The sequence below is a fragment of the Vipera ursinii genome, assembly GCF_947247035.1.
Source record: "Vipera ursinii genome assembly, chromosome: 9".
NCBI classification, from domain to species: domain Eukaryota; kingdom Metazoa; phylum Chordata; class Lepidosauria; order Squamata; family Viperidae; genus Vipera; species Vipera ursinii.
In genome coordinates this window covers 6498821-6516150 of record NC_139523.1, presented here as the reverse complement: position 1 = coordinate 6516150, position 17330 = coordinate 6498821, and the positions used below count along the sequence as shown (strand labels likewise).

General features: G+C 41.9%; 1 protein-coding gene across 3 annotated transcripts in view; it reads left to right on the top strand.

Annotated features, from left to right (window-relative positions):
* Nucleotides 1-16759, top strand: part of SMAP2 (small ArfGAP2) — a 46302-nt gene extending 29543 nt beyond the window's left edge. For all 3 annotated transcript variants that reach the window (XM_083369842.1, XM_083369841.1, XM_083369843.1), the window contains exons 3-11: nucleotides 2288-2421; nucleotides 3681-3766; nucleotides 4767-4845; nucleotides 5836-5916; nucleotides 6373-6451; nucleotides 9613-9707; nucleotides 10549-10714; nucleotides 13646-13956; nucleotides 15517-16759. In XM_083369842.1, coding sequence (XP_083225968.1) covers nucleotides 2288-2421; nucleotides 3681-3766; nucleotides 4767-4845; nucleotides 5836-5916; nucleotides 6373-6451; nucleotides 9613-9707; nucleotides 10549-10714; nucleotides 13646-13956; nucleotides 15517-15642 — 1157 coding nt within the window. In that variant the 3' untranslated portion in view covers nucleotides 15643-16759. The remainder of the gene's footprint in view (nucleotides 1-2287; nucleotides 2422-3680; nucleotides 3767-4766; nucleotides 4846-5835; nucleotides 5917-6372; nucleotides 6452-9612; nucleotides 9708-10548; nucleotides 10715-13645; nucleotides 13957-15516) is intronic.
* Nucleotides 16760-17330: the final 571 nt, after the last annotated feature.

Below are 17330 nucleotides of genomic sequence, written 5' to 3'. Positions count from 1 at the left end.
ATTGTTGTTGTTGTTGTTATTTGAATCTTGCTTGTTTGAACAAGTCATATTCTTAACTATTTTCCTCTCCTTGGAGCTTTCTGCGGGTATGAGGGCTCCAACTCCCAGAATTTTAAGCTACGTTTTTCCAAACTGAAGCACAGCAAAGAATTTCAGTGACATTTACACCCCAGTTTGGCACGGAGTATCCCGGATTCTCTGCTTCACCCACTCCTACAAGTACGATGATGGTTCTCTGTGGACTCGAAGAACTGATTCCAGGCCTTCAAGAACTTGGCAGGCCAAAAAAGCCTCAGCCAGAGCTGGATTGCATCTTGTGGCTGCTGCCCATATTCAAGGCAAACAATGGAATGTTCTGTTTCAAGGGCATTCAAAGGAAAAGGAATGGCACCTTCCTGCAGTTATTTCTTTCTATCTACTGGTGTGCAAGGAAGAACACCAATAACAAAGCTGATTTTCCTTTCTCTCTGCCCTGAAACACCAGGTTTGCAAGAGTGTGGTGAGAGTGCAAGTAAAGAGCCTTGGTGGAGCAGTGGGCTAATGCCTCTTTAAGTAACACCAGCTGCCTGCAATTAGTGCAGGTTCGTATCCCACCAGGCTCAAGGTTGACTCAGCCTTCCATCCTTCCGAGGTAGGTAAAATGAGGACCCAGATTGTTGGGGCAATTAAGCTGACTTTGTAATAATGCCGCTTGGAGTGTGTGTGAAAGCCCTAATAAGCAGGCATATACATAGAATGAAGGCTACTGCTAAGCTTGTAAGCCGCCCTGAGTCTTCAGAGAAGGGCGGGATATAAATGGAATTTTTTTTAAAAAAAGAGCATTCATCTGCCTGCAGTCTGCATTGGCAAACTCTGTTCAGCCTCTCACCCAGCTGGAAAAACTCCACTTAAGTATGAAAAGGATAATAGTCTTCTGGGTGTCATCCTGTGCCCACCTTTTGACATTTGTAAAACAGTCAGCCATTTAAATAAGACTTGTAATTTTGCCTCTGTTGAATGATGCCTCTTCTTGTTCAAATAAACTGAAGCTTTGAATGTCATGCCTTAAATAACAGATTAATTAACGTTGGTACACGTAGTGAGATGATCTATTCATGAGCAGAGTTTGGACTCAATATTGGAAAAGACAATAAGCCGGTGTAGGTTTTTTTTCCCCCTCTCTTGTTCTTGATCCACCCCTGCTTTACAACAGTATCATAGGTAGATTGTTTCTCCATCCTTTCTTTTTTTGGGGGAGGGGGGATTTTGTTTTGTTTTATTTAAGCATCTCGGTTTCTTTACTAATGCTGATAATGATTCAGAAAGAGTTTTTTTCAGAGAATGCAAATCACTGGCAAATGATTTATAAACTTATCAGGATTCATAATCCAGAAATCGTGGATATTTTGAACAACTTGCAAAGTTACTGACATATTCCATGTACTGGATGTATGTATCATTTGTTTCTGTACCCTGTAAAAAGACATGATTCCCCCCTTAATAAAAAAAATTCCTTTGCTTGAATTTTTCTTTTTTATAAAAATTTTATTGATTTTTTTCATACATTCAGTAGTACTTGTTCAACAAACGTGTTGTCTGAGTTTTACATTCACTAATACAGATTTAATTCCTAATCCTTTATTCTTTTCTCTAGCCATTGATAAAATAAGTCCCAAGTTTGATAATACTCTGTTTCTTCTTTTTCTTTCAACCTCAAAGTAAGTCTGTCCATCTCAGCACATTCTAGTATTTTTTTAGTTATTTCTTCATCTGATAAAATTATGACTTTGTTTCTTGGTATGAATACTTAAAAACCACTTTGTACCATAGCTGGAAGCTCCAGACTTTTTTGCTTATACAGTACCGTAATTAAACCTGGAATTATGGTTGTATGTCATGCATTAAATGGGTGACCGTGTGAGCATACCCGATTTTGCAGCTAAGCCATTAAGTGAATCACTCTGGTTGTTAAGTAAATGGGCATTTTTTTCCAGAAACCAAAAGTAAACGCCAGTTTCTGGATGAAAACATCATAAATTACAGTCACATCACCGTGAGATGCTGCAAAAAGCTGGAAATTCAGGCCTGTTGCTAAACACCAAAAATGTGATCATACGACCAGGGGAAGCGGCTGATGGGACTTCAAATCCTCATCGTTAATGCCCCTGCAAATGTCCTTCATAACCTCTAATGGTCGCTGAGTGGCCAGTTGTAAGTCAAGGACTATCTGTAGCAGTTTCTTGGAAGAGAGATCTTGCCCAGAAACTTACAGCCATTCTCATGACCATTTTCCCTTACACTTTTGCAGGGCCAAGATGGGCCTCATGGAACATCGGTGTCTTCATTTGCATCCGCTGTGCTGGAATACACCGGAACATGGGAGTTCATATCTCCCGAGTAAAATCTGTCAATCTGGATCAATGGACACAAGAACAAATACAGGTCAGTATAGATGTTTGCCAGCAGCATAAGAGAAAAGTTATAGGGGGATGTGTGTGTGCAGTTTTAAAATTAGTGGAATGCTCTTCTGTCCTCAAATAAATGCACACTAGACAATAGAGAATCAACAAATGTTATATGCTAGTTTTGTACCTTCAGAGTTCCCTCATTCCCCACAAAACCAGTCTGGAGTAATTTGTTTGTATACACATTTAGTATTCTTCAAAAATTGTGTCCGATTTTCGGAGATTGCCTGAACAGTATCTGCATCTTTCTTCTAAGGTTTTTCAGAAGTGATGTTGTCATTGTCTCTTTCCTAGTCAGTGTTTCTCAACCTTGACAGCTTTAATATGTGTGGACTTCCACTCCCAGAATTCCCTAGCCACATATCTTAAAAGTTGTCAAGGTTGAGAAAGATTGTTCCTGAGGCTGAGAGAAAATGTCTAGCCCATGGTCATCCAGCTAGCTTTATACCTAAGATGGGACCAGAACTCATAATCTCCCATTTCCTATGCCTTAATCATTATTACATTAAAATGTTAAAAAACAATAAAAAAAATAAAATTGTAGTCTTATATCCCAGTAGTAACCCCAGGCCTTAATGTAAGTTATTTGACAAGTTTTTATTTTCTCCCCCATACCCAATCTAACATATCCTGTGATAGTTGGCATCTCTATTTCTGATCTCATTTTTCCTCATTTCTAACGACTATATGAGTTGTAGAGAATCTAGTTGTCAACTAACGTTATATGTTAGTTTTCTCTCTTCAGAGTTTCCTCATTCCCCACAAAACCAATCTGGAGTAATCTGTATACACATTTCGTAAGGAAACACATTGATGGGGCTCATAAAGGCCCCTTTCTTCACCATTCCTCTTCAGGTTCAGAGAAGTTGATTCAGAATAAGCAACGATCACTTCAGAAGGAGAGGCCTACATTAGACCTGTCGTTTTATCAGATAAAATCACCATGATTGGTGAGGGAACATAACTGCTCCTTCCAGTAGATCCAAATGCAGTTTTCTGCTGAGCTGATAGAAGCTGATAATGCATTTAAGTACCAAGTCATCATAATCCTTGATACTGCAGGTTGATGTCCAAACACCATTCTAGAAATATTCTGGCAGGCACCGGTGCTTTGGTTGTCAGGGTTCCAAAAAAAAAAAGCGTACTTCCTGAAGTTAATTCAAAGAAATGAAACGAATGCAAGAAAAGCCTAATTAATTATACAACGTCACAGAGACTTTCTATTTTACATTTCAGTGCATGCAAGAAATGGGAAATGGGAAAGCGAATCGCCTTTACGAGGGTTACCTGCCTGAGAACTTCAGACGACCCCAGACAGACCAGCATCCTTTCTCTGCCTGTTTTCCCCACAAGAAGATGGAAGCCTTTGAAAGGCTTAGCATCACTGGAGGGAGTCTGGGAAGGGGATATCTCTAGATCAGTTTCTGCACAAACCCTTTTGGTGTCCGCAGCCTTTTTCAGAATTTTGGTCAGGTTTGGTCTTCTGGAAAACCAAGCCTCATAGGTCAAGCCTGGCTAGGGGGCCAGTGTGCAGTGTTCTCCTTCTAGTCTATGCACTCCTGGAGATTGCATTTTGGTTTTTTTGGCAGCACTATGAATGGGAATTGTTGTTGCCTTTATCCAAAATGGGTTTGTTTTTTTTTGTTTTTTACTTCATTTAACACCGCTTGGATTTGCTGGAGATAACTTTTAAAACAGTTTTGTACGGAACAAAAGGACGGCTCTAGATCATTGTTTTCAAATTTGGCAACTTTATGACGTGCGGGCTTCAACTCCCAGAATTCTCCAGCCAGGATGGCTGGCTGGGGACTTCTGGGAGCTGAAGTCCATACATCTTAATGTTGTGAAGTTTGGCCGCTGCTCTATATGGAGGCAGGTAACTCATAAAAACAGCAATATCTATGCTGACAGGAGAAATTTATCTGCCCATGGCCACAGATTGACAGCCCTAATCTCCTATCCTATAATTTGTTGTCATGCTTTGCATAGTAGAAGCAAAAGTACCATATTCTCTGGATTGGAGCAGAACTGCAAATTTACCATTATCTTGGCTGGAAAATCCACAAAGACAGATGGATGGCAGACGATGCTTAGAGTTTACTATAACTTGTGCTGCAATCTAATGGCAGTCCAGATTTTACATTTATCACAGTGAAAACAACTACATTTCTCCACCCCCACCCCCACCCCCCCCACCCCTGCCAGTTCTGATTAGCTTAACTTCAGCCTCCTGATGGTTGTCTCCAAAGTTATTGTAGCATTTAATTTGGTAGCGAAACTATCTGCTCTTGGCTTATTCATCCTTATCTAGCTTCCTTCCAGAGCAGTGGAGAGCTTTATCAGAGACAAGTACGAAAAGAAGAAGTACATGGACAGAAGTCTCGACATCAACACGTTACGGGTTGGTTGGTTCTAAACGCGTCAATGCTTGTTCTTTTGCTTCCATCCAGAATTTTGACCGGCAGGAGCTGTCTTGAGATGGGGGGTGAACAATTTTATTCTATGAAGGATCCCATTATTTCAAGGTCGTGTGGGAGGGGATATAGGAAATAGTGAATGGGGCAGAGCCCATGATAGGTAAAAAATACCCATATCTCTCTGACACTCTGTTTTATCACCCTCTTCTTTGAGTGTGGTATCATCGTTTGCTGTGGAAAAGAGAAATCTAAATTGCTTACTGTACAGAGAAGAAACAAATTAGACTGAAGCAATCCAAAAGAGCTCTTTGGATGGATACACACACACACACACACATATACATACACACATATATACACATATACATATAAACACACATGCATATATACATACATTGGTTTGTGCTTAAATTGTAAGCCGCCCTGAGTCTTCGGAGAAGGGCGGGATATAAATGGGATTAAAATAAAAATAAATACAAAATATATACATACACATATATGCATATATACATACACATACACATACACATGCATATGTGTGTGTGTATAAGGTTAATGAAAGGCCTGGCAATGCATCTTCATGAGATTTGGCTTGTTTTAACTTTGATCACTGGTGGGAGGAACAGTTTAGCATATTGTGAAAAACCAGTCCTTTTTGGTTAATTTAGTGTTTAGGGCGGTGTTTCTTAACCATAGCAACTTTAAAATCTCTGCACTTCAGTTCCCAGAATTCTGGGAGCATTTTAAAATGACCAAGTTTGAGAAACGCTGTATTATGTGAGCACCAAAAATGGGTCAGTCCACATTAAAAGGCTTGTGCAAACAGCACTGTTAGGTTGGGCGAAAGGAAGCATTTTGCATTGACCATCCCTTGATGTTTAGCAGGGAAATTTTCCCTTTGACCTAGAGGGAGAAATTATTCCATTGAACCAGTTGGTTTGCTTTCTCACCATTCTGCCTGTGTTTGTTCATAGAGAGAAAAGGATGAAAAACGGAAGAAGGAAGCAGCTACTGAAAAAAGAATGGAGCCAGTTATCTTTGAGAAAGTCAAAATGGTAAGGTGGCTATGATTATTTCTGGCTTCCTTCTGGTGTCTTGTGGGGAGGAAGGGGGCTAGAGGTAGTCAGTAAGAGATTACTAACAATGCTAACAGTTGTCAACTGAATGAGTTGCTAACATCCACAGAATCAAGGGCAGTGTTTCTCAGCCTTGGCAGCTTGAAGATGGGTGGACTTCAACTCCCAGAATAACCTGGTTCCACATATGCTGGCAGGATAATTCTGGGAATTGAAGTCCATCCATCTTCAAGTTGCCAAGGTTGAGCAACGCTTATCTAGAGAGACTAAGCCCAACTGTCTTAGTTGGCTGGCTGAATCATTGGGATGGGCCTTAGAATAGGTTTCAAAATCCACGAGCATTTCTGGAACATTTTCTGGAGATACAGAAATGAGAAGCTTGCTCTTTTCATGGAATATGCATCAAAGCATTTTGGTGGTTTCTGCTTCCTGCAGCCTCAGAAGAAAGAGGATGCTCAACCTACCAAAAGCCTTTCCAGACCCTCAGAGCCAGTCACAGACCTGCTGGGACTTGGTAAGAGCACGGCTGACAGACTCGTTTCTTTTCAAAGTATTTATTGCCCTGTTGCAATATTTATTGCATTTGGGGGAGGAGAGCTAAGAAGGACCTAAATACTGGCTGTGATTTCACTATTTCCTGCTAAATCAGTTATTTGTGTTTCTAGAACATGGAGGTTTATCGTGGAGGTCATTAATAACAAACAATTGTTTGTTGTGTAGTGAGATCTTTTCAGTTGTGATAGATGCAGGGAAATGTTGACCCTAATTTTATATTGGAGGAAAAGGAGGCCCAGAACTACAACTAGTCCTCAACTAACAACCATAATTAAACCTGGAATTAACGGTTGTAAGTTGTTGTGGTCTTTAAGCAGGTCACACCGTGACTGTGCCAAGTTTTATGACCATTTTTGCAGTGGTTATTAAGTGAGCATGGTGTTTGTTAATTGAATCTGTTTTATCCCATGAGAGATTTTTGCCAGAACCAGAAGTAAACACCAGAAATTGGCAAAAAAGTAAAATAAAATAAAATAAAAATCACGGTCATATGGACACTGCAGATGGTCGTAAAGGTGAGCCGGTTGCAAAGTGCCCAAAATGCAGTGAAGTGACCAAGAGGGTGTGCAGCCATTGTAACTTTGAAATTGGGTCGTAAGTATCTTTTGGGTGGTCCATTGTAACTTCAAATGGTCACTAAGCCACTGGTTGTTAAGTGAGGACTACCTGTACTCCTGCCAACATCCCAGAATGCTTTGCAGTAAGTTCAGCTCAGAGGTTTCTTCAGTTTAATGGATCAGGTTAGTGCAAGGTTGCAGCTTAAATTGATAGGGCAGATAGATTTCCACAAGAAGACGGGGAATCTTTTTTTTTACGTCTTTTTTTGCCACCAGTCCCACTGAAAACGCAGTACTATAACATTTTCAAAACAAAAACATTGCAAATAGCAGTCCTGACTTTCCTAGCCTAAAGTTGCATAACACACCAGTGGCAGAAGATACATGTGGGCTGGAAAGCTTTTCAGTTCCTCTTTCATCAGCGACAGCTCATCAACAGTTGCGTTTTGAGGGCTGAGCCAATCAGTATTTCCTGTGCAAAGGAAATATGGTAAACGATTGAGGCTAAAAAGAGGAAATAGGCCACCAGAATGATTGCCGTTAAAGGCCAGTAACAGCTCAGCTAGTGTGAAAAGGGCAGAGGTAAGGGATAATCTGTACATTATAGCTTAAGAGCTGAATTCTGCATATAAAACTGAAAACGAGCAAATTCCACCCCTGCATCAGGGCACATCCATGCACGTGTGATGGTGGCAATGGTTTAGCTGTATAAGAATCTTATCTTTTCCAGCAAACCCAAAACAGCTTGCCAGGTGTGATGGTAATGGCTGCCAAGTCATCTCAAAAACAGGAGTTGGGTCTGAACAAGTATTCAGAGGAAGAATGATGAGACTTCATACTCCTCACTACAGCTTCTTGTCCTCCATACCAGTAACACAAGCAAAGAAATGTAACACAGGAGCATAGCATAGCAATTTATGCAGCTTGAAGAGAATCAGTGTGATCTACCGTATTTTCCGGTGTATAAGACGACTGGGCGTATAAGATGACCCCCTACATTTCCTGTTAAATTATAGGGTTTGGGCTATACTCGCCGTATAAGACTACCCCTCTTCCAACGCACACTAAATAAAAATTTAAAAACATCAGATTTGATTTTAATATGGTAATTTTAATTCAAATGCTTATGACATGCAGGTGCTTAGTAGGAAAACTGTCACTTATAAACATAAGGCTGTTTGTCATCAAACATGTAAACAAAACAGTGCAAGTGGGTTAAATAATAATAATAATAATAATAATAATAATAATAATAATAATAAGAAGAAGAAGAAGAAGAAGAAGAAGAAGAAGAAGAAGAAGAAGAAGAAGAAGAAGAAGAAGAAGAAGTAGTAGTTGGAGGTGACCTTGGAGGTCATCTAGTCCAACCCCCTGCTAAGGCAGGAAACCCTATAAACCCTGTAAAAATCACAGACTGCAGCTTCTTCTCCAATTGGTCCTGTTTTCCCTGCGCAGACTAAATGAGAGATCTGCTCCAGGTTTTCCAGCCAGCCCTGTCCCTAAATTCTCAGCACCCGGCGTATAAGACGACCCCTGACTTTTGAGAAGATTTTCATGGGTTAAAAAGTAGTCTTATACGCCAGAAAATACAGTATTAACAATAGGACGTATACAGCCCGCTACGGGGGAGGAGTTGGGGTTGGGGAGAAAAGCAGAACCTAACACTGAAAAGTTAGACCTTTCTCTGCCATCCAGATCTACCCTAGCAGCTATGTGTTGATTTCCACAAGATTTGAGGACCATCCAATATAGAAGGCCAAGACATCCATCCTGTGATGGATAAAAGATTGGAGGGAATCTTAGCAAGCACACCGCAGCTTCTCAGGGAGAAGGCAGCACATTCCAAAGAGAAGCCCAAGACAAGAGACTGCATATTCCTGAGATGGATGGTGAGGGGAGGAAAAGGTTCAGGGTAGCCACAGCCTAGAACAGCGATGGCGAACCTTTTAGAGACCGAGTGCCCAAACTGCGACCCCAAACCCACTTATGTATCGTCGGGTGCCAGGTGGGCGTGGCCCATTGGGTGGGCGTAGCTGCGGTGGTAACGACAGACTGGGTGGGACTAAAAAGTTCAATCAATTCCAACTTTGCGAGATCTTTTTTTTCCCGTGAGAAGTTGAAATTGATTGATTGAACCTTTTTTTTGGGGGGGACACGGCGGCGGAGGCCTAAAGCAAAAAGGTTTTATAAAACCCAGTTGAAGGCCTAGGACTGGGGTGACGGTGTGCGTGCCCACAGAGAGGGCTCTGCATGCCACCTGTGCCATGCATGCCAAAGGTTCGCCACCACGGGCCTGGAATCTCCCAAGGTATATCTATTTGGTTAAAAGGTTATAGCTTTAGTCTGGCAAGATTTTGTCTTATTAAATATAAGCAAATAAAAAACTCACAGTGATTTGGACCTCACAGTATCATCTTTGGGCTTACCAAGTTTAGCCTTTGACTCTGGGTGTTGCACTCCAACACATTGGAGGGTGCTAATTTGGGGAAGGTGATCCTTTGGGTGATCTCAAGAAGCCAGCTGATACTACCTCCCCTGCCCCACCCCACCCCATTTCTCCCAGATGTTCCTGTTTCAGCTGCCCTGCCCAATGGAAGATCCAGCAGTTGTCTGGAGAAAGAGTTGGACCTATTTGGATCCCTGGGTACTGAGAGAAAGGTAAGAAAGTTATATTAATGGTGGGAGACCTTGAGCCAGAACCTCACTCTCATCCCAGGAATGAGAGTGGGAAAAATAGGTCTAAAACTACGTTTAGATGTAAACAGATTCATGATTTTTAAAAAAAAGTAAAGAGTTCTAAATTTTAATTGAAATGTTCAGTAAGATGCAAGTCTTGCTTAATCTTTCAGTCAACGAGATCTTCATTACATGTTAGATTCAAGAGCCAACTTTACAGATCATTGTGTAAAATATACTGCTCAAAAAATAAAGGGAACACAAGATAAGACATCCTACTATTAAATACAGTACATTGGAAAACTGGGTGGATTTGTCGTAGACTTTGGGGGAGTTCTAATTCAACTGCAATTGGATTGATTATGCATTTAATAGGAAAAGGACTGATATATACTGCTCAAAAAAATAAAGGGAACACAAGATAAGACATCCTACTATTAAATACAGTACATTGTGTTGTTTAAGTGTTCCCTTTATTTTTTTGAGCAGCATAGGTCAGCGTGAAGAAGGTATGCTTCTTCATTTCTGATTTAGCAAGGTGTGAACACGTTCTTTATGTACTGTGATTGTAGAGAATTCTTAGCTGTTTTTCTTTCTTGATCCCTTGAGTCTGTGCTTATCTGAACGGGTTGATTCATATTGGCTTGGTTTTATCTCCCATTTGAGAGTCAGGAGAGAGATACTGCCTCTCTTGCAGAATTCTTCTAAGGTGGGAAATTAGTTTATGCAGTACTTTGAAAAAATGGAAAACCTGAACTGGAACCTTTAATAAAATTGCTGTGTCAGTTCTCTTCTGGCCTCCCAACTTATATTCTCTCACCAGGTTGTCGGCTCAATGCCCAAAGCTGGAAGCGCTGGCTCTGTTCCTGAAAAGCTGAACCTGTTCCCTGAGCCTGACAGCAAGGCTGAGGAGACGGGGAAGAAGCAGCTCTCCAAAGACTCCATCCTCTCCCTCTATGGCTCCCATACGCCACAGATCCCTGCACAAGGTATGCACCCCACCTCTCACGGCAGACACACCTGGCGGGCTTTTTATACTCAGGAATGGATTCATCATACAGGTAGTCCTTGAGGGATGGCCACGGTTGAGTCCAAACTTTCCGTTGCTAAGTGAGATGGTTGTTAAGTAGGTTTTGTCCCATTTTACGGCCTTGCCACAGTTGTTCAGTGAACCACTGCAGTTGTTCCGTTAGTAACACGGTTGTTAAGTGAATCGGGCTTCCCCATTGAATTTGCTTGTCAGGTCACAAAAAGTGATCATATGATCCTGGGACACTGCAAGCCATCGTAAATTCAAGCAGTGGCCAAGCATTCAGATTTTCATCACATGGCCATGGGGAAGCTGCAGTGGTCGTTAAGTGTGGGAAAAATGGTCATAAGTTACTTTTTTCAGTGCCATTGTAACTTCAGTGACTAAACAAACGGTTGTTAACTCGAGAACTACCTATACGGCTACTCACTGCTTTATGAGAGAGTCATTGGCAACATAAAGTTGTAGTAGGTGGAGCGAGTGGTGAGTAGCCGTTCCAGGTTAGAAGATTCTCATTAAGAGATCTGATTTGCATAGGTGGATTTGTTGGAGGAGTTTTCATGAATGGTCTTTCTGATTTTTCCACTGTGCTAGGAGTACATCAGAAAAATAGCCTGGTTATTGTAGGATGCTGCTAGGCAAGAATTTTGCTCTAGTTCAAAAGCACCACAGACTTTAGTGATCTCGGACTTAAAAGCTGAACTGGTTTAATTCTGGCTGAACTGTGGATGTATCTGGAATTGCAGTAAAGCTTTTAAAATAAGCAAGCTAACACTGTGCAGTCAGTCCACCTCCGTGGCTTCCGAGTGTCTCATCTTTCAAGGGTAAAATAGGTATGATGCCATTGCCGTTCCCTGTGAATAAGGATCTGAAACTGAGTTGAGATTAGGAGGGACTGGCTTCCCCCCAGGAAAATGTGTAACATCAGAAAGTTTTTTTAAAAATGATGAGGGGGGTGGCTAGAGTTTTCGAGCACTCCTTTTCCACCAGGCTGACCTGGACTGACAGGCATTTTAATTAATAATATTTAGAATTTTTAATTTATTTTTTAATTTTTAATTTTAATTTATTGCACAGATGATTTTAATTTTATTTTTATCTTGATTTCTGTACTTATTATATGTTTTGTTGTTAGCCGCCCTGAGTCCTTAGGGAGATAGGGCTGGATATAAATCCCATCAATAAATAAATAAATAAATAAATAAATAAATAAATAAATAAATAAATAAATATTTAATTTTCATTCTGCATGAGTGGGAATAAGATGGCTTTGTTACTGCAGGCTCTGTAATAACTCAGGGCAGGGCAGATTTTCACCTATGGTTCTCACATCCTTGTCAAGTTGGCAAGAAAGAAGACATCCTGGATTGGTTTCAATTTGCTTTTCAGGGATCAGGGAAAGTGCAGAAATATCCTTATCTCTTGAGTGCCGATGGGGAGGTGGGTAGCGTTCTGGAATGCTCTGTGGTCCCAGTGCAGGGAGTGGTGGTGGGCAATGGCTGAAGATTGCCTTTCTTGCCCTAGGAGCCAATGAGGTCTGTTAGAAATGGGTTGATATAATAGCAATAGCACTTAGACTTACATACTTCCTCATTGTGCTTTGCATCCCTCTCTGAGCACTTTTACAGAGTCAGCCTGTTGCCCCCCAACAATCTGGGTCCTCATTTTACCAGCCTCGGAAGGCTGGAAGGCCGAGCCAACCTTGAGCCCATCGGGATCGAACTCCAGTCTATGGGCAGTGTAAGCCTGCAATACTGCATTCTAACTACGGCTTCTCGGATATGAAGCTCATTAAGTGTAGGCCCTGTTCCATATTCAATTTATAGGCCCCCACTTCTGTGATAGTCCTTGACTTGCAACCATTTGTTTAGTGACCATTCGAAGCTACAATGGCACTGAAAAGTTACTTACAGCTGGTCCTCACACAATTGTTGCAGCATTCTGATGGTCACACAATCAAAATTCAGGCACTTGGCAACAGGCATGTATTTATGGTGGTTGCAATAGCCCAATGACATATGACCAGCATTTCGGACCTTCCCATCCGGCTTCCAATGGGCAGAGTTGATGGGAGAAGATGGATTTCCTTAACAATTACATGATGCACTTCACAACCATGGCAAAAAAAAAACACACACAACAATGTAAAATTGGGCACGAGTCACTTGACACACCTTGCTTAGCAATGGAATTTCTGGTCGCAATGGTGATCCTAAGTCGAGATCAACCCATATCTGTAGGACAAGCTACCTGGCTTTGACGGGCAGATTTCTGAATTCCTCCTCCTGTATTGCTTCCCTGTCCTCCTGGTTCAGAGCAATTTCACTGCCAAATAACAGCTGGATTTTACTGAAAAATTCTGTAATGAGGGTTAGAGGGCACTCTGGTCACACTCATTCCCTCAAGTGACTGGCCCAAAGGATCAGGGATGAATGAAGGTGAGCAGCCAATGATCTCATGGTGGGTTTCATGCTAAAATAAGGCACTTAATCTCCTCTTCATCCAGCCTCGGTCTGGGACTAAGAAGCTTCCCACCGGAGCCAAAGGTTTAGTTCAAGTGTTCTGTCCCTCTGCTGACTGCATCACACTCCACTCCTGTCTCCATCTCTACAGGCCTTCCCCTCTTTCCAAACTCTTCCCCCCACCACCATCACCCCCGAAGCACTTCCCGGGGTTGGAACCTGGAATGCTTCATCCATCTTTGTCTGATCCCTTTTCCTAAAGTTCAGCCCCAGTTGCTGTGGGGGGAAAGGGCTGTCCTCCGTTTCTTCCCAGAAGAGTGTTTCTGAGTTCCTCTTGGTGGGACACATAGAGGAGGTAGCTTAAGAGAGTTTTCATGGCAGAAGGTGACATCTCCATTTGGATCTCTCCCTTCTTCACGTCTCTGTAGGAGCCGTGTTCCTAGCGCCAACCCCAATGGGCTATCCAGCCACCTATCCCAATTTCCCAGGCATGGCACCGCCTAGTGGCATGATGGCACCACCAGTGGGGGTGATGGCGCAGCCAGGAGTGGCAGCAGGCATGACAGCACCTATGGCGATCCCAGCAGGTTATGTAGGCGGCATGCAGACTGCAGTCATTGGGGTCCCCAATGGGATGATGGCAACACAGCAAGCTGGGTACATGCCTGGCATGGCACCTGTCCCACCACCAGTGTATGTTGTACAGCCAGCTCACCAGTTACAATGGAACCTTGCTCAGGTAAGAGCCAACCGTGAGAATTCAGGTGTGCGTCTGAGTGAGGTCTCTTTCAAGTTGCTAGTCCTAATGTACAAGTTTTTACCTTGCCATTTTTTCTCAAAGAGTTTGATCTGGTAGTCACGATCAAGAGCGAAAATGATAGATGCTGAATGACCAGCAGCAACCATAAAATTCTTTCCCAAGTTTTTTATAAGCAACTTTGAGAATCACTTGATGAAAAGATGAAGTATTTTCTGAAGCCCTATCATGTTTATATTCTCTGTGCATCAGCAGTTTTTCATGATGTAGCCCATAAGTTGAGTGAAATAAATCAACTTGATGGAAATAGAAAAATATTCTTCCATTTCAAAAATCCTCCCGTAGAGGATAATATGCAGATGTGCTTAATTTTAACACAATGCCTACAGGCACCAGTATCTCCATAGGTCTCTTCTCTGATGTCCTCTAAATTTCACATCCTTAGAGCTACCTTTTTTTAGTGGCAACCATAGCACCTAAAATCTGTATTCCTGTTATGGGTTAAGAGTAGCCCAATTTAAGGATGACCCATAGTTAAGAATAGAGCCTATTGTAGCAAAATTTGAATTAAATTCACAGTGATTCAAGTTAAATATACAATGGTTCAAGTTCATTACACTGATTTATTTCATTAACCAATATTTACACAGTATTATATAATAATACTGCTGTGGCTTACATACAGGTTTGACTCGAGGACAGATCTTAGGAATGGAATTCATTCTTTAATCATCCTAATATACATAGTTATAACCCTCTCTCCTAAGTACCCTAAACCAAACTCCAATCAAACCTCAGTTCATTCCCAAAAAGAGCATTTCATAGCTCACCGGGATATAAGGGAAGTCTAGTTTTCTGGTAAATTGGTGACCTGCCACAAAATGTTATGTGAATATGTCAAAGGCCGTACATGAAGTCAGTGCTTGCTACAATGGACACGTGGATGATTTGGATTAATTAGGATTCATTATGTATTTTTTTCCCAATCTTTTCCCACCTAAATTCTTTGTGGGAAGGGAGAATGTTTCTTCTGCACATGTCTGGCTTTCTTTTAAGTTTACCCTTTTTAAGAAAACTTCTACGTCTGTCAACATAAGCCTTGGTGTTATCTTTATTCTTGAATGCTGAGAGGTAATCAGATTCTCAATCCTTCAAGCACCTCGTGCCTTGTAAATGTGTTTGGCTTCAGCTTCCCATTAATCATAGCCAGCCGTGTTCTTCAGCACTGTTTTACACCTCTTGTTGGCATGGATTACCCGCATGGTGATTTCCAACATTATGCAGATTTTTTTTTAAAAAAAAACAACAACAACCAAGCTTTTTCCTCCCATTAACCATGCCTATCAAGGATAAGAACATGAGGTATCTTCAAGCTTCTAAGCACCATGATTGTCACCAGGTGGCTGATCAGCTCCAGTGCAGTGAGGGCATGAAAGGTGTCACTGGGTATAGAAAGCCACTGCAAAGCTCGTCTGCATCAGGGAAGCTTGAGCAATGGGTGTAAGAAGAACTGAACTGACCCCTCCTTGCCTTCTCCTTCAGGTGACGCAGCAAATGGCAGGGATGAACCTCTGTGGCACAAACGGGGTGATGCGCTATGGACAGTCAATGGGCAGAGGGGGTGCCCCAGGAACCAATCAAGCCCTCAGTTCCCAGGTGTGGAAATAGTACACACACACACACACACCAGATTTGGACCATTTTCTCGTTCATTTTTACCTTCGGCTCTCTTCGTTTTGTTTTCCCGGTTCTGTATGAAACATCAGTTATTCCCTGACGTTATGTTTTTACTTACCTTGCTGATGGGTCTCCAGACGGATCTTCCTCTTGCGAACGGAGATCTATTCTACCAATTTCCCACCTCATGTTCAAAACACCGACGGAGTCTTTGCTACCTTGGCTCATCTTGTCCGTAGGCGAGCATTTTTTATTTTTTTTTAGGAGGGTGGACCAAAGATGGCAGCTGGCCTTTCTGGTAGATGTAACCATCCATTTCAAAGCCTGTTCTGGGATTGCGAAAGGAGCGGTCATGATGGCTGATGTGACCTCTGCATCTTTAGTCGAGGCTTCACCTCAAGGCACTTTGCATTTTAGAACTTTGGCACCAGATACTCTTCTTGTTGTTTTTTTATTCCACCAATACATTCCATGATTTTTGTGGTGTTTTCCAAGACTACTTCATGAGCTTGAAATGCGTTATCCCTGAAGAGGAGTTCCGTGAGCCCTCAAGCACAAATGACGCTTCTTTTCTGAAAGTGAGTTGGGGAGGAAACATACCTCTTAAAAGGAAGTGCTGCTTGTTTAGTCCTGGCATATTTAAATGCTTTTTTTTCTCTCTCTCTCTCTCTCTCTCTCTATTTTAACCTTTGAAAGATCTAGCCTAGCGTTTCTCGATCTTGGCAACTTTAAAATGTGTGAATCTCAACTCCCAGAATTCCAGTGCTTGCTGGAGGATTCTGGGAGTTGAAGTCCATATCTTGAAGCTCCTGAGGTTCAGAAACGCTGCTCTAACTGATGAAGGTCCAGAACCCTGGCAAGTTTTCGCCTGCATTTGCTTTCCCCTGTGTAACTCTCACAAGCACTCAGCTTGCCCGCATGATGACTTTTATCGGAGGGGGGTGGGGGAAGCATCAGAGATGGGGCCAGTCTCCCATCTCAGTCATTTCACACAGGCAGTGATCACCCAATCCACAATTTTGAAAGACTTTGTAGCACAAATTGAAGCCAGGCACCTATCTTGTGTATATGTAAATTCATTAATAAAATGCTGCAATGAAACTCTTTACCTTTTTTGTCCTTGTATTAAATGCCTGTGTTAAAACAAATGGGAGATAACATTTTTTCTCAGATTTGTTGAAAGACTTTACAGTGAATGCCATTAGATTTTAACGTACTGCTATGGAATTAATCTAGTCTGTTGTTTGCAATGCTACATCTCTGAATTTCTGCCTGCTGGATTCATCTGCTGGGTAGAACTTAGGAGTTGCAGGATTCAAAGACATGGCACTAAGTGATCCACCTCCACTATTCTATGCTAGCAAATCCCTTTGCTGCACCGGAGGGCATCATATGAGGAAGAGGCATGAGGTTTCTCAATAATAAACTGGCATAATCACTATGACCGTCGTGTCTCCTGGGTTAAACCTGCATGCCACCCACCCCTCTGCAATTGTACAAAAATAGAGAATCCCAGAATGAGATACTTAGATATAAAGATTATAGAGCAGGGGTCTCCAACCTTGGCAATGTTAAGACTTGTGGACTTCAACTCCCAGAATTCCTCAGCCAGCTTAGTTGCCAAGGTTGAGGACCCCTGTTATATAGAGGCATGTCAATCACATTTATTTGGCTTGTTG